Below are 25,351 nucleotides of genomic sequence, written 5' to 3' on the forward strand. Positions count from 1 at the left end.
CTAACAGCAACTGCTTCCAATGTAGTTTGGAGAGGAATCCACGTGCTAGCAATGTCTGTACGGACCAACGTACAAACGCCACCAGAAGCCCGCAAGGGTCCGACCCGATTTCGACAGAAAACACGGAACCCACGGAGGGTCGGTGAGTGAGCATCAGTAAAATGAGATTCCTGGAGAACCACACAAGCTGCTGAGTAGGACGAAAGAAGGGATTTCAATTCCGGAAGGTGACGATAGTAGCCATTACAATTCCATTGGAGAACCACAGAACGATGGTTTAAATGAGGGCTGAACACGCTAAATCCAGTCATACCGCCGGGTCCCCACCCGTCACCGACAAGGAGGGGGCGACATCCATAAACGACAGGTCAGAATCCGGTTGTGAAGCCGGGGAAGGGACCTCCGGTGACACCAGAGGCTCTTTGTCCCGGGACTTATGTTTCTTCTTCTTTTCAGGCTGAGATCGAGGAGGGCTGTGTGGCATAATGGAGCCAGCTGCAGCAAAATCAGGAACAGAAAGAGACCGGGCGACCTGGGGGCCGATAGACCGCGGCTCTCGCGGTCGCCGCGCTGCAGCAGACCTTTGACCTGGAAGGTGCCGGGAAGGGGCATCCCGGGAGAGGCGCCCTTGACCGGCAGACGCCGAAGGAGTGGGACACTTCTCCGGCTGGGGAGGGGGAGCGGCGCCCAGAGGAGAAGGTGTGGGAGCCGCAGGGGAGGGGGGAAGGAGAGGGGTCCGGGACGGGGGTAAGGAAGGGGGAGGAAGGGATGAAGATGTAACCAAGGCGTAACTAGATGTCATGGACACAGGGTGCAATCGTGCATATTTCTTACGGGCCTCTGTGTAGCTTAAACGATCAAGAGACTTATACTCCTGTATCTTTTTTTCTTTCTTATAGACTGGGCAATCTGCTGAACGTGGAGAATGACTACCATGACAATTTACACATACAGGAGGGGGAACACAGGGACTCCCCTCATGGAGTGGACGTCCACAGTCACCACAGAGAGGGTCCTGGGTACAGCGAGAAGACATGTGGCCAAAACGCAAGCACTTAAAACACCGCATAGGAGGTGGGATGTACGGCTTCACATCACAGCGATAGACCATAATCTTAACTTTCTCAGGAAGGGTATCCCCTTCAAAGGCCAGGATAAAGGCACCAGTATCAATACGATTATCTTTAGGACCCTTCTGAACACGCCGAACAAAGTGAACACCCCGCCGTCCGAGATTGTCCCGAAGTTCCTCATCAGTTTGAAGGATGAGGTCTCTGTGAAAAATCACACCTTGTACCATATTTAGAGACTGGTGAGGGGTAATGGACACGGGAATTGTGCCAAGATGGGTACAGGCACGAAGGGCCGCAGATTGGGCAGCCGAAGCAGTTTTTATCAGTAACGAACCCGACCGCATCTTGCTCAGGGAGTCCACTTCGCCGAACTTGTCTTCAATGTGTTCCACAAAGAATAAAGGTTTGACACTGGTGAAAGTATCTCCATCAGTCCTGGTGCAAACTAGATAACGGGGGAAAGGTTTTGCCCCTAGACGACGGGCCTGACCCTCCTCCCAGGGGGTAGCCACGGAAGGGAAGGCCGAAGGGGCAAGAGAAGCAGCACTTGAGGAATCAGTACCACGCAGAGAGACGGCCGCAGAAGAGCGGCCAGAGGTTTGGACCCTTATGCGTTTCATCTGCATAGCGTCCGCCCTGATACCACCCACTCCGATCAGGGGCTCTCCTCACGGGCGCCACCCAGCCACAGCAAGGGCCGTCTGGCACGGCGGCCATTGCCGGGAGTTCCGATGCTCCAGGATGACGAGCAACCACTCCAAGGCATGCATGAGGAGGTCACAGCTCAGGTATCAGAAGTGTGATCCCTGTGTGTTCAGGGGGCTCAACCAAAAGGGTACATAGCGACCCCACCACACGGGCTGGCTACCGTGCTGGCTATGCACCCTAGCATCAGACAACGACGTAGAAGAAAAGGTGGAATATACTAGGAGGGCACACGTCGGAGACACTAGGTAAGGTGCTCTTCCCCAAATGGCTCACACTACGGAAGAGAAATTTTGGAATGGAGGTCAAACCCCAGAGAGGGACCAAGGAATGCCAAAAGGAGGAGATGATTACGCAACAAAGCCAGAGTGTAAAACCAACAGAACCAGGAGGATAGCGGGGGCCAACATAAGCAAGGACACCAATAGAGGGAGAGGAGAGGGCGAGGGGAAAGGGGTATGGAGGGGAAAGGAGGGGAAGGGAAAGGAAACGCAGCCCGGGAGAGAAAGAAGGCTGCAATGGCTCGGGGCCCCGTGCTCGCCACGCACGTATCCACGAAAGAGTTGTGGACCCCCTGGGGGGTCCATACCTTATGGATCAACATCCAGTCGATGGCCATTGCAGCAGCATTGGTGGGTTCTCTGAACTGTTCCAGACATCTTGGCAATGGAGATAGTAAACGCATTCCTCAATGTATCCCCAAAGGGAAAAAACATCACAAGGAGTTAGGTAAGGTGACCTGGGAGGCCAAGTGAACAGAGCCTCATCATCTTCACCACTGTGATGAATCCACAGATAGTGGAGTTCATCTTTAGGTGGTTACAAGCATCGATGCTCCAACGAGGAAGTTCCTCATCTTGTTGGAAGACGCAAGTCTCGGAATCAGCTGTCAGTTGTGGGAACAATGACAACTGCAACATGGCAAGTAAGAGGTATCCATCACAGTCTTCTCACAGAAGACAAACAGCCCATACAGCTTTGTCTTTGACACTGCACAGGAAACATTAACCTTCTGCAAATCTCATTTATGCATCACAATTCAATGATGACGTTCAGTGCCCCAAATTCTCATGTAGTGGTGATTAATCTTTCGCAATATATAGAATGCCGCTTCATCGAATATCAACTTGGAGGTGAAATGCTAATCCTTAAGTCCTTGCTGCATTGTGATTCAAAACTGAAGGCACCAGCCATAATCTTCCGATTTTAATTATTGTGTGAGCTGCATACGGTGTGGCCTGAAATGTAACCATCATCAGAAATATGTCTGCTGTGGTATTCCAAGTGCTTGGCTTGCATGGACCATTGATTTTTTTGGCTGCATATGAAACTTTTCCTTACTTTCTCCATGGATACATCTGGTACACTTGGTCGACCAGCACTTTTCATCTTACAGATACAACCAGCGACCATCAATTGTCATACCACTATGTTCTTGAAAGTGGTTGTTCTTTTCCATTTTTCATTCTGAATGCACAATGCATACTTCATTGTTGCATGCTGCATATTCCAACACACGAAAACTATTTTCTTGCTTTGTCACAATTTTGTCAAGGCACTGTACTCTTAATTCTAACTGGTGGGTAAAATGCAAACTTGGTGAGTTTGCAGTACTGTTCAGGCATAAATCAGGTGTGTGCATGTAGTACGAGGGGTGTTAAATAAGTAATGAAACACTTTTTCTCAAATGATTTCAGATGAAGAAACACTGAATTTGTTGTCTAACATTGTGGAACATTACTGCTCTATCCCCTATAGTATCATGAAGTTCTGCTACAGGGTGGTGCTATAGGTAGCCTTGAAATTGGAGCCTGTAATGGAGGGAGACTTGACAGTGAATGAAACCACAGTGAGTCATTTGGTGAGGCATCTGTCATCATCACAACAAGGTTGTGCAAACCCGTCTGATCTTCTGCATGCCAACCAGCCACACACAACTGCGATTCCTGCTGTGTTGTAATATACAAAACTCTCATACGAGGTGATCAACACATCACAATCTAACACCTCGCTTCTCGACTGGACATCTCCGTTGGTATCGCAGACACATCATCGTCGTACTCAAAGGCGTGTGCCCAGAGCTTCCATCTGTCTGGTCTAATAAAGGAAGCACTCCATAGGAAGCAGTATGTGGACTATGGGGAGTCTGTTGATGCACAACACATTGGCCCTGACATCAACCAGTAGAGTGGTACCATGCTGGTGTACAAGCCCTCCCAAATTGGTGGTGTAAGGCTGTTGCATTAAACAGAGATAATGTTATTTAGTAGTCAAAAGAGTGGAGAATAATATAGGGTACTGGAATCCTGAATGGAACTAACCTGCTTCTAGGAAAAAAAGTGTTTATTACTTATTGTATACCTCTCTTTATTTTGGAAAATACAGAGCTTTGAAAAGGAATGAATCATTTATAATATCCCTGTAAGATAAATTTACAATAGTGGTGAGTGCTTCCCTCAAAACCTGTAGGTGCTTCAAAGAGAAACAACCTTGCATAAACATAGACTCTCATGAATGACAACAACAGTAATGGTGGTTCATCCGTAAAGTGTCCTACTATTGGTTGAAAGATCTAGAGTTTGACCCTCCAGTAATTCCTAGGTTTTTTATGTGCCACTTTTCATTTATTCCATCTTTGGAAATGTTTTCTTCCCTCTGAAAAACGCAGAACTGTGCAGTGGTTCACAATGCATGTTACACTGTAGGTACCCCTATAACTAGCAAGGTCACTCAGTTCTAAGGCTGGAGTAAAGCAACAGCATGCGACCTAAAATAGGACCAAGCCTAGTAAAGCACTGTCATATTCAGACCAACTTAACTTTAAAAAAATGGTTGGAGTTAATAAAACAAATACAACAGGGAAGTCAGTATATGATATTTGAAATTCAAATTGCAGAAAAATTAGAGGAACACCACACCAAGTCCACACTAAACTTAGTCGAGGATTTTGAACAGCAGGAATTACGAACAGCTGATGATCAAAGTATATTCATGAGATGCAAGGTAGCTTTTTTTAATTTTGTGCAATCCAATTCACAGAAAATTAATACTATTCCGCAGTTGGATCCAGCAAGTACAGTGACAGAAAGCATACAGAAATCATGCTTTTCACACATCGCCATCAATATCTTGAGACAGATGGGTGCCGGACAATATGTATCATCAGAATCTAACTGCAGTAAGTGAGCTACGGTAGGAGGCAATCAAGAAAAAATGGGAATGGTTTAATGAGTGTAACGGTTTCCTAGCCAGCGAAAAAGAGGAAACTGCCCACTGTTTAAAGTCTTAAGATAATATTCTGCAGTAGTTTTAACACTAATGTGTACAATTACAATAATCTACAGCAAATGATATTAAAAAAACTGTGGTAACTTTAACTGTGCAACTGTTAAAAGAGCTCATAGGTTGTATACCTGGTCCAACAGTATCATCATCTGTGAACACACTCTCTCCATCCGTGTTAGGACTGTGGGGTGGTGTTCCCAAGCCAGTGCCACTGCTCTGTTGCAAATCTAAGTTTGGTGGATGTAGCTTTCGTGGTAAGTCATAAAATTCTCCAGTTACTACTTCTGGGGGTGGTGCCTCTTCATACACTTGCCGCTTGCGTGCTGCAGGTACAGGTGCTTTCTGAAGGACTATAGTAGGTTTAACAGATGATGGTTCTGGTTCCTTTCCCTTCACCTGTTAAACATCAATGAATTACACATAAACACACTGTGTAAAAAAAATGCACTGGAGAAATTTAAACATTCATATAAATGAGTACTTCTTGTCAAGTTGAATCACTTATTTCATCAGTAGTGGTGAGGGAAGTATTTAGAGAAGACTACACTAAAAATTTTAATACAATTACACCATCACTAACATCAGTTTTTCTGTAATTCCCCCTCACATCTTAAAATTTCAGTCTTAGAGCAGCAGATAAAAAAAAAAAACTCCAACGACAAAAACAGTGGAGACTACACCCACATAATGCGCCATTACGCATGATCACAACTGGTGAAGATGAGTGCCAGGAGGAAATATGTAACAGAATGTAAATTAAACAATGAATTATCGGGAAGAACTACACGAGGATTATTAATAGTGCTGGTAGGATGTTTAGCAGCAGCAATAGCAGTTGTTTTGCTGTTGTCTGTTGAGTCAGTCTTAACAACATTAGCACTATTAGTGACTAAATTACAAAATAACGCCACAAACCTCAAAAAAGATCAAATATTTCGCACAAAAGAATCACTGGTGGATGAATTAAAATCTCAAAAACTACTGTCAAAGACCTGAGATGCTGTAGCACAATCTGAAATCCTGTACACTAAATAGTTCAACATCCATTCATCAGAACAAAATCAATACTTCTAAAATCCAACATTTCACTTACTCTGGTAATGGTAGATTTAGTTAACTTGCTAAAAGGATAAAGAAAATTGAATCTTCATGTACAATACTAAATAAACAGAGAAAAAGTAACATAGAAGAAACATAGGTGTCAATAATGGTAAATGAGCTCAGCATGTAATGGAAATGGCATCATCATAAAAGAGCACGAAAGCAGTTAGGAATTCTGATGTGTCAAGAACAGAGAAACATCCAGCTAGCACAACAAAAAGGGATGTGTGTGAAGAAATTAGATGAAAGACATCAATATAAATGTATCTATTTGAGTGGCGTCTGTTCTGTTGGGCATGTCCGACAGAACAGACACCACTTTTGATGACACTGTTGGTGCATACATTTACATGAAATAGAGGAAGGGGAAAGAAAGGGAAGGGATGGGTGGGAATTCGTTACTTCCAGTTGTGCACGGAACTGTGGTAATACAATGGCAAAAGTTGAAAATCTGTCACACTGGACACAAACCCAGATTTACTGCTTCTCATGAGCAGTTGCCTTAATCACTGCAGCCATCTGAATCCTGGCCTGACACAAATTTTCAACTTTTGCCATTACATTACCACAATTCCCTGCATGGGTGGAAGTCACTAATTCCCACCCATCCCTTCTCTTTCTTTCCCCATCCTCTATTTCAAGTAAACATCAATGAAAGTTACACTCTATTTGTGTTTATCTACACAAGCCATAAAGAGCAATCACAAGAGCAACAACAACAAAGACTTTTTGAGAGCATTGAGAGGGTGAGAATGCTCAACCACTGAACACAGAACAATAGTTACAATAACCCCCACTCATTCACTGTCATATTTTGGAATAAGACTCAGTGACAGTTATGCAGAAATGAACTTCATGCCATAAGGACATGTTATTTACATACTGTTTACCAGTATACTGCCTGATTAAAATTACATACAACTAGACTCTTCACATCTCAGAGATTAGTTCCTTCAACCAGAACTCTCAATACCATGGACAAACTGTCTGCTGCTACCAATGCGCCACAGCAAAGCAGTTTCATTTTCCAAGTAGTGTTGCCTATACACATACTCTAATCAGGCACTGTCGGCATTCCATTTAACTGCTGCCAGCAACTGTGGACTGTTGGAGTTGTCAGGGCCTGCTCCCTGTTGTCTGAGCCCTAACTAATGTGCAGTTCACAGATGATGTGGCAATAATGCAGTGTCATGTAACAAACATCTGATGACAAGTATTTTTAATCAGATTTTAGTACATATTACATTCATAAACAAATATCTTCGTGGAGAAGTGTGTTACAGAATTTTCTCAGCACAACTGATTAATAGTGTGCTATTGGGTGTTCTGCCAAATAACTGTTCCCATTTTATGCACAATATTTCAATGACCAAACCAGCTAACTTCTTCAAGTGCTGCAAGTTTTGCTGTTATGTGTACTTGTAGAATGGTTGGAGTCCACCGGTCATTGAAGTGATGTGGATAAAATGGAAACAGCTCAGCAAACACTTGGAAGCACACTATTATCCTCATGTAGATTTTTATGCGTAGATTCACATTTTACACAGCATGTGTCAAACATTCCATTAACAGTAGTCACAACATTGTAAATACTGTCATCAAACAACAACAACAACAACAACAACAACAACAACAACTGCAAAGGACTCCTAAATTCTCATTAAATTCTCCAACAATGCCTTATCAATGAAGCAATTCATGTAGTTTCAGGAAAATCTAACAAGCCAGTGTGTACACCTGCGTCAACATGGAAAATTACGTAACCTGTAAATAATATTTAATTAAACAAGTACTTACATCAACATGACAAGAAGGCAATTCACTTAAGATGCCAACTTTTAATCAATCTCAAAACACAGTCTGTGATCATTTTTGCATTATATAAGCATTAGGGATACTTACACTTCGAGCTTGGTGGACAGCTGTACCATACTCTGTGTTGACAAGTCCATAATGGGCACGGGTCATGAATATATGAGTATCACGCTGCAGCAGCTCGTCCAGATTATCCTCTGGCCCTGTAAGTGGATGCCCTGATATGCATTCACTAATAGCTATGTATGGACCCGAGACAGTGCTAACTGGTGATACTGGTGGCGAGTCCGTTGCACTCGTACTTGTATTTGTAGCACTGATATTTGTGGCACTGCCCCTCATCTCTGGCACACATTCAACAGCAGCAGCACCACCACCATCGGCAGCTACAAGCAACATAGGGAGCTGTACTGCATCTGCTGCTTCCTCCACATCTACAAACAGAGAAATCCTCTATTACTATTAAAACAATCATTTTACCCAGTACAAAATCAATTCACAAATAAAAAATTTAATAGGAAGATGTTTATTTGAGAACCACTTTTATTTTAAGATCTTTACTAAAAATACAGTAATTCACTCCATAGTTTCCTGCAATCTGATAAGTCTCACTGCAGCTAATGAATTGTTTGTTGACTTTCACTTTTGTTATTCTCCAATTTTTAAATTTTCCCATACAAATACAGTTACGAGCTTCAAGAAATGTCAAAAAGTAGTTGTTAGCTATTGATATGTCTCACAATGTTATATAAATGTATAGTACAAAATACAGATATGGTATGGTAACACTATTCCATGTATAAATGGTTACTGAAATAATGGAAGAACTTGTTTCACCGTTTCAGTGAGGGAAATAATTATAAAACACAAGGTCACCAGACAAAGTTAATAATCACCTCCTTAAATGAGCACACTGGTCACTTTGGTGTGCTGTATATTGGTATCATGTGGCCATGCGACCCTCCATTGCTTACACTAGTTGTGGCAGCAAAATAGTGTGGATCTGCCACTTGGGCATATCAAATTGGCGCATTAAGATGGGTTGGAATGGAGATGTAAGAATGGCAGAAAGAAAAAGGAACCATCATGTTTAGACACGCTCATGACCACATGAAGAATAATGATGCCCATTTTGTTGGTATATCAAAGGAGATTGTCCAAGTTGTCTGCAACAAATGGTGTGCTACTTGCAGCCATTTAACATGGTATAAGAACAGTGATGATAAGGAGTTCTCACCCACAGGAACTGGAGAAGTGTGTCACACCTTGTTAATGACAATCAGTTTTCCAAGAGGAATTTCTCTAGTTAACGGGGAATGCAGGTCCATCTTAAACAGTTTTTTGTGCAAACATTGTAAAGGGAACTTGCTGATACTGATCAGTAATGCCTCATGTCTTCAACAGCCCAACAACACAAATTGGACGATAGCTCACTCAAAGTGTGCAGTGTGGCCCAAGAGTAGCAGTTTTGTCTCTTGTCCAACGAAGCATGGCATCAAGTGCACAAATGGCTCCATGCGGTGTTTGGCAGGTATAGTTCACGTCGGAGGTGATTCTGTGATGTTTCAGGTGTGTTGTATGGCTTGGGTCTTACTCATTCAGGCTACGACAAGCATTAACAGGATGCTAATTCAACCTGCTGACTAGTGTTTCCTCTACGTCCTCATGGCGAGTAGGCTATACTGCAGACACTCCTGTCTTCTGAGTTGAAAACAGCCATGATCATGGGACTGCACACATAAGCTCCTGGTGTGATGGATACTCAGCAGCCTAGTGCACCTAGACTGGCCTGCTACATCACCTGATCTTAACCCCAGACTATTTGGAACGTTGAGTGGAACATAGCAATCAACTTCCCCACAATTTGGCGGCTCTGCAAGATCTAATCATCAATGAGTGGCTTCTGCTCCATGTGACATACTTGAAGGAACTTTTGGACAGTCTAACTCAGCAAACTGAGGCCAATATCAATGGTAGAGTTGGTCCTACACAGTATTGGGGTGATTTTCCTCAGGAGGGTGGGGGGTGGGGGGGAGAATGCTTATTCTAAGGGGAACATCAATGATTTATTCATTGCCAATTCCCCTTACTCCAGTGGCTGACTTGTATTTTGCTGTCTGTAAAATATTAATTCTAATTTTAATTTATGGACAATAATATAGGATGGAATATGATTATCAGAAAAGATGACTAATTGTGACAAGTTCTCTTCTTCACACACTCACTCTCTTCACCATATATAATTCAGGATTTACATTTTATGATTCTTCATGGAGGCCACAAACCTTTGCTTTCATGATGAGAGCTTCTCTTCTTTACAGGTGAGTCTGCTCTTCTATCGAGGAGCATCAACAAAGCGCTTCCTCATTCTTTCTCCTTTACAATAAACCTCAGTCAAAAACTTGTAAACAACTTTGAGATGACATTCCCAAGTTTAACTATGCACAGTTATACTCACATTTCTTACACATTTAATACAAATTTGGATTACAACAACAATTAAATATTCAAAGTAATTACTACGTACTATTTTTTCCAATTCTAAACTGGACTACGATGAGATTTAGACCAAAGAAAATGAGGCTGAAAATTTGCCATTATGCACTTTTTATTAAAAGTTTCTCTATACTACAGGTCATTAAAATTTTATTGCAAGTAATAGAGGAAAGTAATGTGTAATTGATCACTTTCATTTAAGTAAGACTGAGTGTGCACAGTTTTGTTCACTTGCACTTCAGGTGTAAAAAACAAAATCCTTTCAACATCATATCAAAATAAACAGCAGGTGTGTGCATTTGTGCGTCTGTGTGATTGTGCGTTGCTGTACTTTTACTAGACAAAGGGCAACAGCTCAAAAGCTAATGTAAAGACATGTTTTTGTGTGTCACACATCAGTCAGCTATAAGTGAGTAGTTGCCTTTCCTTTATCTAACATATCGAAACATAAAAGTGTATGGGAATGTTACACATTGGTATCATATAAATAATGTCTTGAGCTGCAATCTCTAAAACTCAGTTCTTCACGTTTAAGTATGTACGTACCAACATCATCATCTTGGTATGCCTTAAGTCCACAAACTTGGCATACACATTCAACCCATTTGTTCATGTCCTCTTCTGAGTCAGCTGCAAGGTAATACGTTCTCTTCGGAGTTTGGACATCAAACATGTAATGGTACTTCACCTTACGGTTTTCAAATGATAAACCTGCATCAACCTGTTTGACAAACAATTCACAACAATATTTCAATGCACTTGTTCCAAATATTCTCACAAGTATGACAGAAATTAACTACCATATTCATCATTCTTATTTAATTGTTTGTTGCATTATTATTCAAAAGGCATAATAGTTATGTACCCACTGATTTTTCTCTGTATGAATGATAGGTGACAATTTGCTGGTTAAAATTGAGGTCACTATTTCCTGAATCACATCAAGAAGAATACTCACAACATTGTACAGTTCAGTCTTGAATGCACAGGAAAAATTAAGTATAAGTAGCAAACACACTTCATACACAAGTTGTTGTTAGGCTGGTCAAAGTTTACTGAAAGAAACACAGATTGGCAGTTCATGGAGAACAATTGTAATGAAAAGTGAAAAATTAATTACTAAAACTTCCAGCCAATGTACAGAAATCATGACAACACAGAAGACTGAGAGCACTACATTTCCAATTGTGCTACATGGTAATTAATTTGTAACCATGAGTTTCAGTACGAGAGTGGCGGGTGATGTCAGGCGAAAAAACAATTCTGGAAATAGAATGTGTAGTAGGTAAAAGTAATGCATTTCAATAGAGAGTAAGAGAGGTTGGAAAAACCTCTTACCACTGTTGAAATATTTGCTACATTGAACATAAACAACAAAGTAAAATATGGAATCACACCAGGAGAAATAGAAAGACTCCTCAGAAAAGCAGCAGCATGTGTCAATATCCAATCCACCATCCATTCTAAATCGTGTTAATTCTGCTCTTACATCATGAAGCAATTTTCAGTATAATAACATAGTATATTTCATACCCTTAGTAAAATGAAACTCACTTCAGTTTGCCAACATTGCAGTAACTGCTCTTTCAAAAGTCTTCGCAATTGTGCCAACAGAGGTACCACATGCTTGACTGCGAACCACAAAAGAATTTGATCAGAGAGAGTGCGAGGTTAGGGAGGTGGATGCTCTTATTTTCTGTTAGTTTATTTGGGAGAATGTTGATATGAATTACATCATGGCTTTTATGATTATAAAAGGACCACAACATGATCTTGAAACACTGACATTTCCATTCAATGTAAAATTTTTGAGGCTACACTGCAGCCATGTCAGCCTGACTAAATGTGGCCCTGCCCTACATTATAATTTTTAGCTTTCACAGATAAGCCTTCATTGTCCATTATCACCCAAACTTTGTTTCACTCGAAATGATTCTAGTCTTCTCTTTCACTGAGCCAATAACCCATCTGACAAAAAGTACCCGGGCACCTATTACTGTAGATCAATATGGGGTGTGACCAACCTTCAATTTTATGACAACTGGATGCTGGCGAGGACACTTTCAACAAGGTATCTGAATGTCTGAGGAGAAATGGTAGATCATTCTTCCTCAAGAGCCAAACCTAGATAAGATAGTGATGTTGGACAATGGTGTCTGGAATGAAGTCTCAGTTCTAATTCATCCTGCAGAGGTTCCATTTGGTTCAGGTCTGAACTCTGGAGAGGCCAGTCCATTTCAGAAATGTTGTCCACAACCCATTCCCTCATAGATGCTACTTTATGGTAAAGGGGGTGGGGGGCGGCATTGTCATGCTGATACGAACAATCCTGACATTCTGACCGTTCCTCCAGTGTATACAGAACACATAAGTGCAATAAGCAGACTATGCCTAAACCATGAAAAACATGCTCATAGTGTAACACCACCTCCTCAGTATTTCACTGTTTGCACTACACATGATGGCAGATAGTGTTCTCCAGGCATTCACCAAACCCGAACACCTCCATTGCAATGACGTAACGTAATTCATCGCTCCAAACCACTCGTCTCCAGTTAACCACTGTCCCAACATTGTCACTCTTCACACCACCTCAAGCATCGCCCTTACAAGGTCTTTTCAAAAAGTGTGTGACTTATTTATAATATCAATCTTTATTTGGATATAATTGACACTAGTCACCTTCAACCTTCAAAGCAATCTTCTTCAGCTTCTACACACCTTTCCCAGTCCTGATGCCACCACTGGAAACATCACTGGAAAGCCTGTTTTAAAACTTTGAATTGAGAATGATGAGCAGGTGCCCACAAGTCCAGCTGTGCTTACATTGCAATGACTGGAACTTTGCTTCTGGGTCGTACCCATAAACCCAGGACTCATAACTACTAATCACTGTGTTAAAGTTGGGATTACTGTTCACAGTATACAGCAAGTCCTGTGCAGGCTCCAAACGAAATTGCTTCTGCTCAGTTGCAACTTTGGCAGAAATATTGCTGAGATCCTGATGTACAAATGTTTCGTTAAAATAGATCCAACATTGATTTTAAACTAGTCTGCAATTTCATCTATCCTGAATCACCAGGGTCCTTACGTGATCAACAACGACCTCATTTGCGGACGTTAAGGCCTACCTGACAGTGTTTCACTCTTTACTGATGTGCGGCCATCTTTGAAACGGTTGTAACACTTCCTTATCCGTCTAGTAAACATTGCTTCGTCCTCCAAACACTTGTCTAATCTTGTGGATTGTTCAACTTGAGAATCGCGAAGCTCTTTTTTAAGCTGACGCAGTAGCATTGTTCCACTTTCTTTTGTCGTTTTGCCCATAACAGAAAATATGGCGACTACCACTACCACGTGTACACTTGTGAACGACTAGCAGTCGGGAAAAAACAAAAATCAGGTTTGAGCAAGACAGGGCAGCGCGCGCCCGCGCCCCGATACCACTGTTGGTTTCAACAATAAAAAATAAAATCGGATACTTGTTGAACAGCCCTCGTAAAAAGAGGTGTTTGTGCATTGTACCCCATTCTTTTTAACTCCCTGTGCACAGACAGTATTTTAGTTAGCTGGACTGCTGTTAGCACTTTGAAACTTAAGACTGAGTCCTTTTATTAATTTCACAGTCTTTTTCAACCAACCTCCACAATGCTCGACAGTCCCTGGTTTTGTTGTCCAATTAAAATTACCTGATAGTTGACACTTCACGGGCTGGAGCTCGTTTCCTCCAGCCAGAGCGCTAACGTCACGCCCAAATCGCTCGCCGCTGTCAAACTACCACAACAATGAGAAACTTCCTGGCAGATTAAAACTGTGTGCCGGACCGAGACTCGGACTCGGGACCTTTGCCTTTCGCGGGCAAGTGCTCTAAGCTGTGAGGACGGGGCGTGAGTCGTGCTTGGGTAGCTCAGTTGGTAGAGCACTTGCCCGCGAAAGGCAAAGGTCCCGAATTCGAGTCTCGGTTCGGCACACAGTTTTAATCTGCCAGGAAGTTTCATATAAGCGCACACTCCGCTGCAGAGTGCAAATCTCATTCTACCACAACAATAATTAGTCAGTTCACCTTGTCCAGCTTTCTTTCTTGTTGCTTTTGGAACATGAATCCCAGATATGGTCCTTTAATTTGGTACTTCATCACACAGCATGTTATCTTGAATGGAGAGTCATCGTCAGACGCAAAAGTAACTTCAGGTGTACCACAGGGAAGTGTGCTGGGACCCTAGCTATTCATGTTGTATATTAGTGAACTTTCAGACAATATCAATAGGGACAATGCTTTTTGCAGATGATGCAGTTATCTACAATGAAGTACTCCAGAAGAAGCTGCATAAATGTTCAGTCGTATTTTGAAAAGATTTCAAAGTCGTACAGAGGTCTTGCTTTTAATTATTCAGAAAAGTAAAATTGTACACTTCATGTGGTGTCACCGCCAGACACCACACTTGCTAGGTGGTAGCCTTTAAATCGGCCGCGGTCGGTTAGTATACGTCGGACCCGCGTGTCGCCACTATCAGTGATTGCAGACCGAGCGCCGCCACACAGCAGGTCTAGAGAGACTTCCTAGCACTCGCCCCAGTTGTACAGCCGACTTTGCTAGCGATGGTTCACTGACAAATTACGCTCTCATTTGCCGAGACGATAGTTAGCATAGCCTTCATCTACGTCATTTGCTACGACCTAGCAAGGCGCCATTACCAGTTACTATTGATGCTGTAAAACATGTACCGTCAAGAGCGATGTTCACCATTTATGGATTAAAGTTAAGTATTCCACAGCTACGTCCTTTTTTGCTAGTCTAATTTCCTTGACTTGTTCCAGACCTCACGCCAGCCTGCGTGAGCTAAAACGCGTGCCTTTCGGCTTCCTCTCATAGTGGGTTGGCTCTCTTGCCAAGCCACAACACTTCACAAATTGAAAAAAACATCGTGCCCTACGACTATAATATCAATGAGTCACTGCTGGTATCGGCATCTCATACAAATACCTGGATGTAACACACTGTTGGGATATGATATGACATGATCAAATAGGTTCAGACGTGGGTAAAGCGAGTGGTAGACTTCGGTTTATTGGTAGAGTATTGGGCAAGTGCAGTAAGTCTAAAACGAAGATTACTGACAAATCACTCGTGCGACGCATCCTAGAATATTGCTCAAGTGTGTGGGACTATGACTAACAAGGAGTATCGAACGTATACAGAGAAGGGCATCACGAATGGTCAGGCCGACTCTTGAAGATGGACTATACTATCCCGAGAAAGTTTGTTAACAAAGTCTCGAGAACCGGATTTAAATGGTGTCTATAGGAACATACTACGTATCGCTCACATAAGGATAGTGAGAGTAAGATTAGAATAATTAATGCACGCTCAGAGGCATTCAAACAATCATTCTTCTCGCGCTTAATATGTTAATGGAACAGCATGAAACACTAATAGCCGGCCGCTTTGACCGAGCGGTTCAAGGCAATTCAGTCTGGAACAGCGCTGCTGCTACGGTCGCAGGTTCGAATCCTGCCTCGGGCATGGATGTGCGTGATGTCCTTAGGTTAGTTAGGTTTGCGTAGTTCTAAGTCTAGGGGACTGATGACCTCAGATGTTAAGTCCCATAGTGCTTAGAGCCATTTGAACCATTTTGTACTCCAATAAATGGTACAATCGGGCTTACCCTCTGCCGGTGGTTTGCAGAGTATAGATGTAGATGCAGACATGATAACCACAAAGAAAACACACACACACACACACACACACACACACACACACACACACACACACACAATGATGCTAACGACATATACAAGTTTCATACACAGTACTAACCAAACACTACTTACTGGACCCTTCCGCATTAGACAAGAATCAGCGTCACATATACAGTTATTACAATCACATAGATCGGCTTGCATTACAAAAGCTTCGCACGGTATTATACGAAGTCAAATTTTCGAAGGCTGCTATTCATCGTTAGAATATCAGACTCCTAAACGTAACTTCTTGACGCACTGTAGTGCTGTAGAGCAGGGTTAAAAGCATTAACCTGTCGTGTATAGACTCGTTGGTTCGAAATTTGTGAAGCACAGAGCATTTTTTTTTACTTCTAAATATAATCGAATGAATCATAATTATTTTTACTCAATTGATTTAAATGTATTTTTTTTTAATTTCTAAAACTTCCCGCGTCATTTTCTATATCGTATTGACTTTATTATTTGCCCTTATTTTTCTTCCTATCAGTTTTTCATTTGGAGTCTGCCAGTATAGTCTATACTCTACAATCAAGTGCCAACCATGACTGCTCATCGGTCGGGAAAGTGGCAGTTCGTGTAGCCAGTGTGAGAATAGTTTCAGGTAACAAATGAATGATAGCGAGAAATTACAGTTTGTTTCTATCTTGAGTTTGCTCGGAGAGGTTAGCTTTAATTGCTGTGAACAAAGAGATCGTGATTTTAGTTCTATCGCTGATTGTTGGCCACCGTTTTCTCAAATACATTGCACATCACAAGTTTAGGACACTAGTTTAAATTCAGTGCTACAAAACGCGTCGTCTGCCGCAGTTCAGTCATTGGGCACTTAAAATCAGTTGTCAACAGAGCATCTCGCATTTCCGTCATACCTAGCGGTGACTGCTTCCAACATTGCTCCGCGTTAACCACCAACAGCATTTGTGAAGTGACCCGTCGTGTGATATATATAACCGAGCAGTAGCCGGCAGCCGATGTGGCAACACTGTGCCTGCAAGTGACAGACGTCAACTATGTCATTTTCATCGGAATATGGTTAGTTGTGGTTGTTAGATCACGTTTACACTTTCACTACCACATAACCAACAGTTGGCTTTGGAAGATTTATAACGGTTGAAGTGTCCATGATGGATTTGTTACTCAGGTGACTTCTAACGTGGACTAGTCATTGGAAGTTGCTGCTGCTGCTGCTGCTGCTGCTGATGGTGGTGGTGGTGGTGGTGGTGATCGGTTTGTGAGGCGCCCAACTGCGCGGTCATTAGCGCCCATACAAAGTCCCAATTTTTACACAATCCAATCTAGCCACGTCACTAATGATGATGAGCATGATGAAAAGATGAGGAAAACACAAATACCCAGTCTCGGAGCAGAGAAAATCCCCCCCACCTGGCCGGGAATCGAACCAGGGACCCCGTGTTCCAAAGACAGCAACGCTAGCCACTTTTTTTTCTCGTTGATCGTTGTGTTTGGTCGTTGCGGACCCACATGACACCTGTTCAAGTTCGTTGTTGATACTAAGTTTTTTTTATTACAGAGGCCGATCAGCGCTCTGACCGAACACCCTGAGCTATCGTGCCGGCTAATTTTTTTTTTTTCAGCCGTTCAAGTTGATCGTTGATTCCTTTACTCAGTTTTTATTATTATTATTATTATTATTATTATTACAGAGAGCTACTGCCTCTCTGACCGAACACGCTGAGCTTCCGTGCCAGCAAGTCGATGAGCTTTCCTAAAGGACCTAGTCTACTCTTACTGCTTCTTTACTGAGAACACAATATTCCCCACCTCCTTTTATACTGGCCTCTCGTGGCATCTGGTGGTTAATTCTGAATTATATAGGGGTGACCGGATACTTCTGACCGAATAGTGTGCCTCCTCTCGTACTGTCTAAATTTAAATCCTGTCTGTTTTCCGACAGCCTTTCATTCCTCTAAGAAATTTTATTTATTATCCACTCTTTCTACAACTTTGCTTCTTAATGTGGATCCAGCATTCACTTTCTCTGTGAGACTGGGTACAGCCACTGTCCTACACTGAATTCCAGTTAAGAGCTCTTCAGTACTTGGTCAGTTTTTATTTTCTTTATTCTTTTGTTGGAACTATTACATTTATCTTCACTTTGGTCCTTGAAAGCAATTACTTATGTTATTTTTCGTTAAATTTTCACGTTGTATTGTTTGGGGACTTTACAATGGAGGAAGATTGAAATTTAATGTCTCTACAACGAGGACGCTAGTGATGAAGAAGAAATTGGACTAAGACAAGGCTGGGTTGCGAAACTGACAGCGTCGGTTTTAAAGTAACCATCGTGACACTAGTCGTTTTAGCAGATTTCGGGGAACCATTGAAAAACTAAATTTGGACGACCAGGCGGATCTGAATGGCCCTTCTCCTGAAAGCGAGTCCACTGCCTCAAGCAGTGCGCCACCTCACTTCGTAATGACTAAATAAAGGACAGTCTCCCGGTTTTCTTTTCGGGAGCGGGTAGTGAGTGGATGATTAGTCTACTGACGGTTTTAGGGCGGTCAACTGCGAGATTATCAGCAGATACATCTAACTGTAAGCAAATAAAATTGTTTTATCAGCAGATGAGTTGTCTTATTATACTTTCCCCAGCTGCGACACAAACTGCTCCGTTTAGATTCATGATTTGCAGCCACATTTATATTTAACTTCATCTTTGCGTGTTTTGCTGCTAATTAGGAGATCGTTTGAGCATTTACAGGCTGCGAAAAAATAAAACTGGCTCGGAAAATATTTATAAGATTGACGCCGAATGGAATGGACCCTTGTTAATGAACAAGAGAACTGCCTAGCACAGAAAATGATGGAAACCGTGATTTGCTGTCACACGCCTGCGTATACGTTCATCTCTCGCATGCTCTGCCCCGGGTATTTCGCTGTGTAATTACGTTTCTGTGAGTAACACAGACGTTTTTAGCGACCATTGAATGCAATACAAAATATTGCTCGCGGTTAAATAGCGCGTGTTCAATGTCGAGAGTTGAGCGTGGAAAACGTGTGCAGAACTGCTTCCGTAAGTGTTTAAAACTTTAAGTGTTTTGGCAAAACTTTCAGCAAAGTCTGCGGCGCAAAACTTAAGAGGCAAAATGACACGAAACGGGCTCTGTAGCGAATAGTAATAGTAACCATACGAAAAGAGTCAACACCAGAAGTAGGAATTAAGACATCATCGTATCGAAACATTATCAAAAACGGCTTGCATCTGTATCCTTACAGTTGGTTGTCGTACAAGAGCTACAGCGCCCAAACAAACTTTGACGTGTTTCAATTCGCCCGTAACTTTGTGAGTGAACTAGCATCATGACTTTCGGATCCTCAGATTTTTTTTCCTTTCTACAATGATGCCTGATTCGGCATGTCACCGTATGTCAACTCACGAAACATGGGATATTACGCATCAAAAAAATCTTCACCAGTAAAACCTCCTGGCAGGTTAAAACTGTGTGCCAGACCGAGACTAGAACTCTGGACCTTTGCCTTTCGCAGGCAAGTGCTCTACCATCTGAGCTACCCAAGCACGACCCACGACCCGTCCTCACAGCTTCAATTCCGCCAGTACCTCACCTCCTACCGTCCAATAATGTGTGAAATCTTATGGGACTTAACTGCTAAGGTCATCAGTCCCTAAGCTTACACACTACTTAACCTAAATTATGCTAAGGACACACACACACACACACACACACACACACACACACACACCCATGCCCGAGGGAGGACTCGAACCTCCTACAGTCCAAACTACACAGAAATTTCATTAATCTTCAGCAGTACATTGAAGAGCTGTTGCGTAACCTCTAGATTGTTGTTTTGTGCCCAGAGTCCGGTGTCCTCATCATAACGAGATTCTTTTACCAAACTGTTCATTCCAACTAGCATGTCAAGACAGTGCTTAATGCATATGTGGACAACTCAAAAAAAGATGAACGACTGTTTGGATATTTGCAGAAAGACGGGGCAACAGCACGCACCGCCTTGACAGCCTTGTCACGAATGCATGAGGTGGTCGGTGAGGAGAGGTCGGTCAGCTGAGGCAACGCAACCTCCTGGCTACCTCAAACTGAAGGAACAGATACACTCAGACTTCGCACATTCGAAGAGCTACAGCAGCAGAATGAAAACGCTATTGCTGATATCCCTCACGCAGACCTGCTCTGCATGTCTCACAGTTTGATAAATCTAGCAAAGCGCTGCATGGAAGTCAAAGGTGGCGATGTTCATCCTCTTCTGTGATTTTCATTCTTATTGCAATCATTTTTCGTGCCAGTTTCATTTTGCCGACCTTGCATATCCCTGCCGCCGCCTCTGTTTAATTTGTCACAAAACAAACAAAAAGACATGTAAAAGTGATATAAAAATTATACACTGTCCTGTCACATTAAAGTGACCTGCTGTCGAACCTTCAGCAAACCGGACTGCTGCAGGGAGAGTCGATGACCTCCTGGAAGGTAGCCACTAAAATACAAATTACACTCCACATCTTTACCATGGGTCGCATAGTGGATGCAGATTTTGTACCAAAGTCGGAAGAGTGATGGCAAGTTTCTGGTGCCTTGAAACTACGAACATTTCGGCAAAGGCTGACGACCCGAACAAAAAAATACCGGTTTACGAAAATATCAGAACAACGTTTTCTTTCCACGTAAACCCGGCTTACAGTGTTTATACGTTTGTCGCTGTACTGTAGGTCTGTTATCACTACAACGAAAATATCGCTAGAAATGCTCTGTTCTGTACATGCGCCATTCTCTTTGCATAACGCTGTGCATAAGAAAAGAATTTCTGTCATAACTGCAGTATGCGACGGAATTAGCAAGTGCACAATAGACTAACGCTTCTAATCGGTCGCAGTTCCACCATCGTCAATCTCCATAAAAGCCATATCTGACGCATTCTCACCTTCACCAGAGTAGTTTTGATTTGCACAGACACAAAATTTTACCATTTCTTTCTCCTAAACCCATTTTCTACTAGCTGATTATATCTCCCCTTCCCTCTCCTTAAACCTCTGCAACATTTTCGCAAATCCTATACATCCTCTGAACTTAAAAGACGAGAACACGAGCGTCTCCTAAGCTTTCGCACCCCTGGCTGCCGCCGCGCGTATACCAATATGTCCCCCCATCCCCCTCAACCTACCATCAAACTTTTGGAATTGGAAGAGGATACCTACAGAACTCCATTCTAACATTTGCCCATCCTAGTTATGCACCTAGTCCGTAGCATCTCCTTCAATGAAACCTCCAATACACAAATGGCCTTCTGACAACCATAACTCCATCCTCCCTCTTCCCTGTCCCAGTTCCCACGAATCGATCAGAAATCCTCTACCCAGCATCGTGTCCCCCTTCCCTCTCAGACAAAGTGATGCAACCCCTGTAATGACCCTCCACCCTCCATCCCACCCTTATGACATTTACACAATAGGATCAGTCAAATGCTGTTTTTATAGCATTAGCATCAGAAATGATTTTCGTTCCCTATATTTTAACCCTTGCATGGTCAAAAATCATTTTACATGTGTTTTAAAAGTAAAATATCACAATAGGTCTTCATTCCGACTAATGTTACACTTTCACTTACAAACGTCTTTGAAGTTAACCAATTTTGCAACGGAGTGACGTGGGACACATGGATCCTATGAGCCAACTAAACACAGTTTTCTTTTCTTTTGCTTTGTTTCACAAATTTTATTATGGTTACTGTATAACCTAGGTTTCGGGTTATAAGCCCATTTTCAAGCTCATTACTGAATCCAAAAATGATAAAGCAAAGACAAACATGATAAGGCAAAGATAAACATCACAGTGCGGCAATGATAAACATTCTCTTAATGTGTCGATCCTTGGCTTAATGTAAAATTACTTCAATGATCCTACGAACCTAACTACATCCAAGTTTTCGTTGACTCCTACGATTTTCACAGCTCAATTTTTATTTGTAGATGGACTGTCAGGATGTCAAATACGAAAATGTGTAAGGCAGTTCCAAAACAGATGTATAATTACGACAGTGAAAACCGTAACGTATAACATACCAATGTCATTTACATTCTACGAAATTTGCTTGGACACATAAGCTCCACTAAACACAAGTTACGTGAAACCTAGTAATTACCAAGAAAGGCAGTAATATTCCAAAATATTGCATGCATGCATTAGAACACACAAGTACTCACTTCAGCCCTTCTCGGGACAGAGAAGGTAATGTTCTGACTCGATATTCATAAATGAGATGAATTGCCCCACCTATAAACCCACGCCACCTCAATTTGCCACTCTCAGCTTTCTATATATCCAGATCATTGTCCCTTGTCTTCGTCTCCGGATTCTGAAAGCTTTTCGCTAATAGCAGAATCTCACAGAGGTGGGGCGTCGACTTCCCAGCGCTCTAAACTGCTTACTACGCTCGTGGGACACATGTGGCCCATCAACCTCTAAAGGATAAAACCCGTCTTTTATATGTGATTATTTGTCAACAGCATTGGACTGAAGAACAGAAATATGATTGCTACCACCCACTGTCCTCGCCCGCCTCCCCAAATCATCATCGCGTATATGTATTTATGGGGAAGGGGAATAATGACCATTGGAATAGTTCAGCAGCCTTATATTTCAGCTTCTAAAATCACACACACACACACACACACACACACACACACACACACACACACACACACACACACAGAGAGAGAGAGAGAGAGAGAGAGAGAGAGAGAGAGAGAGAGAGACTCACCCGTTCGCACTGGTCCAGGTCTATCTTGCCCTTGAGCTTGCGCCGGTTGCGGTCCGCATAGTACTCCAGGAAGTACTGTCCAGGCAACTCCCCGGAGTGACGTAGCACGAACCACCGACGCCGCCAGCGCTGTAACACAAAATACCAGGGCCGGTGAACATTGTAGCTCGCTATCTCCATTTTGATCGCAGCCGGTACATGCGTTTGCACCGCCGCCGCCCGTTGCCAAAACATCGTCACCTGTTACTATCACCTGTCTACTGTTGATCACTCTATATGAGAAGTCATTGCCTCCCGTGCAGTCAGTACACCTGCCCTCAACCTGAAGTATGGTTTTAACAGCGTACAGCTATACTAGAAAGTGCATTGGCGGAGTTTTCATTAGTACACATGTGATTGATGTGGAAAGGTGTCAGATGTGATTATGGCCGCACGATGGGAATTAACAGACTTAGAACGCAGAATTTTAGTTGGAGCAGACGCTTGGGACATTCTATTTTGGTAATCATTAGGGAGTTTAATGTTCCGAGGTTCGAAGTGTCAAGAGTGTGCCAAGAAGACTAAATTTCATGCATTACCTCTCACCATGGACATCCCAGTGGCCGACGGCCTTCACTTAACGACCGAGAGCAGCAGCGACTGCGTAGAGTTGTCAGTGCTAACAGACAAGCAACGCTGCGTGAAATAACCGCAGATATCAATATGGGACGTACGACGAGCGTATCCGTTGGGACAGTGCGGCGAAATTTGGGCACGGGAGTGCCTTTGCTCACACCACGATATTGCCTGCAGCTCCTCTCCTGGGCTCACGACCACGTCGGTTGCAACCTAGATGACCGGAAAACCGTGGCCTGGTCAGACGTGTCCCGCTTAAGGTTGGTAAGAGCTGATGGTAGCGTTCGAATGTGGCGCAGATCCCACGAAGCCATAGACCCTAGTTGTCTACAAGGCACTGTGCAAGCTAGTCGTGGCTCCATAATGGCGTGGACTGTGTTTACACAAAATGGACTGGGTCTTCTGGATGTTCAGCTTCTTCGAGACCATTTGCAACCATTTATGAACGACAACAATAGAATTTTTATGGATGACAATGCGCTATGTCACTGTGCCACAACTGTTCGCGATTTGTTTGAAGAACATTGTGGACAATTCGAGCCAATGATTTGGCCAACCAGATCGTCCGACATGAATCTCATCGAACATTTATGGGACATAATCGAAACATCAGTTCGTGGACAAAATCCTACACCGGCAACATTTTCGCAATTATGAACGACTATGCAGGCAACATGGCTCAATATTTCTGTGGAGGACTTCCAACAACTTGCGGGGTCCATGCCATGCCGACTTGCTGCACTAGGCTGGGCAAAAGGGGGTAAGACAGTACGAAGTGCATTCAAGTTCTAAGGCCTCCGATTTTTTCTCTAATTAACTACTCACCTGAAATCGATGAAACTGGCGTTACTTCTCGACGTAATCGCCCTGCAGACGTACACGTTTTTCACAACGCTGACGCCATGACTCCATGGCAGCGGCGAAGGCTTCTTTAGGAGTCTGTTTTGACCACTGGGAAATCGCTGAGGCAATAGCAGCACGGCTGGTGAATGTGCGGCCACGGAGAGTGTCTTTCATTGTTGGAAAAAGCCAAAAGTCACTACAAGCCAGGTCAGGTGAGTAGGGAGCATGAGGAATCACTTCAAAGTTGTTATCACGAAAAAACTGTTGCGTAATGTTAGCTCGATGTGCGGGTGCGTTGTCTTGGTGAAACAGCACACGCGCAGCCCTTTCCGGACGTTTTTGTTGCAGTGCAGGAAGGAATTTGTTCTTCAAAACATTTTCGTAGGATGCACCTGTTACCGTAGTGCCCTTTGGAACGCAATAGGTAAGGATTACGCCCTCGCTGTCCCAGAACATGGACACCATCATTTTTTCAGCACTGGCGGTTACCCAAAATTTTTTTGGTGGCGGTAAATCTGTGTGCTTCCATTGAGCTGACTCGCGCTTTGTTTCTGGATTGAAAAATGGCATCCACATGTCATCCATTGTCACAACCGACGAAAAAAAGTCCCATTCATGCTGTCGTTGCGCATCAACATTGATTGGCAACAAGCCACACGGGCAACCATGTGGTCGTTCGTCAGCATTCGTGGCACCCACCTGGATGACACTTTTCCCATTTTCAGGTCGTCATGCAGGATTGTGTGCACAGAACCCACAGAAATGCCAACTCAGGAGGCGATCTGTTCAACAGTCATTCGGCGATCCCCCAAAACAATTATCTCCACTTTCTCGATCATGTCGTCAGACTGGCTTGTGCGAGCCCGAGGTGGTTTCGGCTTGTTGTCACACGATGTTCTGCCTTCATTAAACTGTCGCAC

At 43.0% G+C, this 25,351-nt stretch overlaps 1 protein-coding gene across 4 annotated transcripts in view; it reads right to left on the reverse strand.

Annotated features, from left to right (window-relative positions):
- The window catches only part of LOC124804745 (protein daughter of sevenless), a 258,427-nt gene that overhangs the window by 42,723 nt on the left and 190,353 nt on the right, over positions 1-25,351 (reverse strand). For all 4 annotated transcript variants that reach the window (XM_047265044.1, XM_047265042.1, XM_047265046.1 and 1 more), the window contains 4 exons: positions 22,974-23,102; positions 11,022-11,196; positions 8,067-8,413; positions 5,192-5,459 (listed from right to left, as the gene is read on the reverse strand). In XM_047265044.1, coding sequence (XP_047121000.1) covers positions 5,192-5,459; positions 8,067-8,413; positions 11,022-11,196; positions 22,974-23,102 — 919 coding nt within the window. The remainder of the gene's footprint in view (positions 1-5,191; positions 5,460-8,066; positions 8,414-11,021; positions 11,197-22,973; positions 23,103-25,351) is intronic.

The sequence above is a fragment of the Schistocerca piceifrons genome, chromosome 7 (genome assembly GCF_021461385.2).
Source record: "Schistocerca piceifrons isolate TAMUIC-IGC-003096 chromosome 7, iqSchPice1.1, whole genome shotgun sequence".
Taxonomy (NCBI): domain Eukaryota; kingdom Metazoa; phylum Arthropoda; class Insecta; order Orthoptera; family Acrididae; genus Schistocerca; species Schistocerca piceifrons.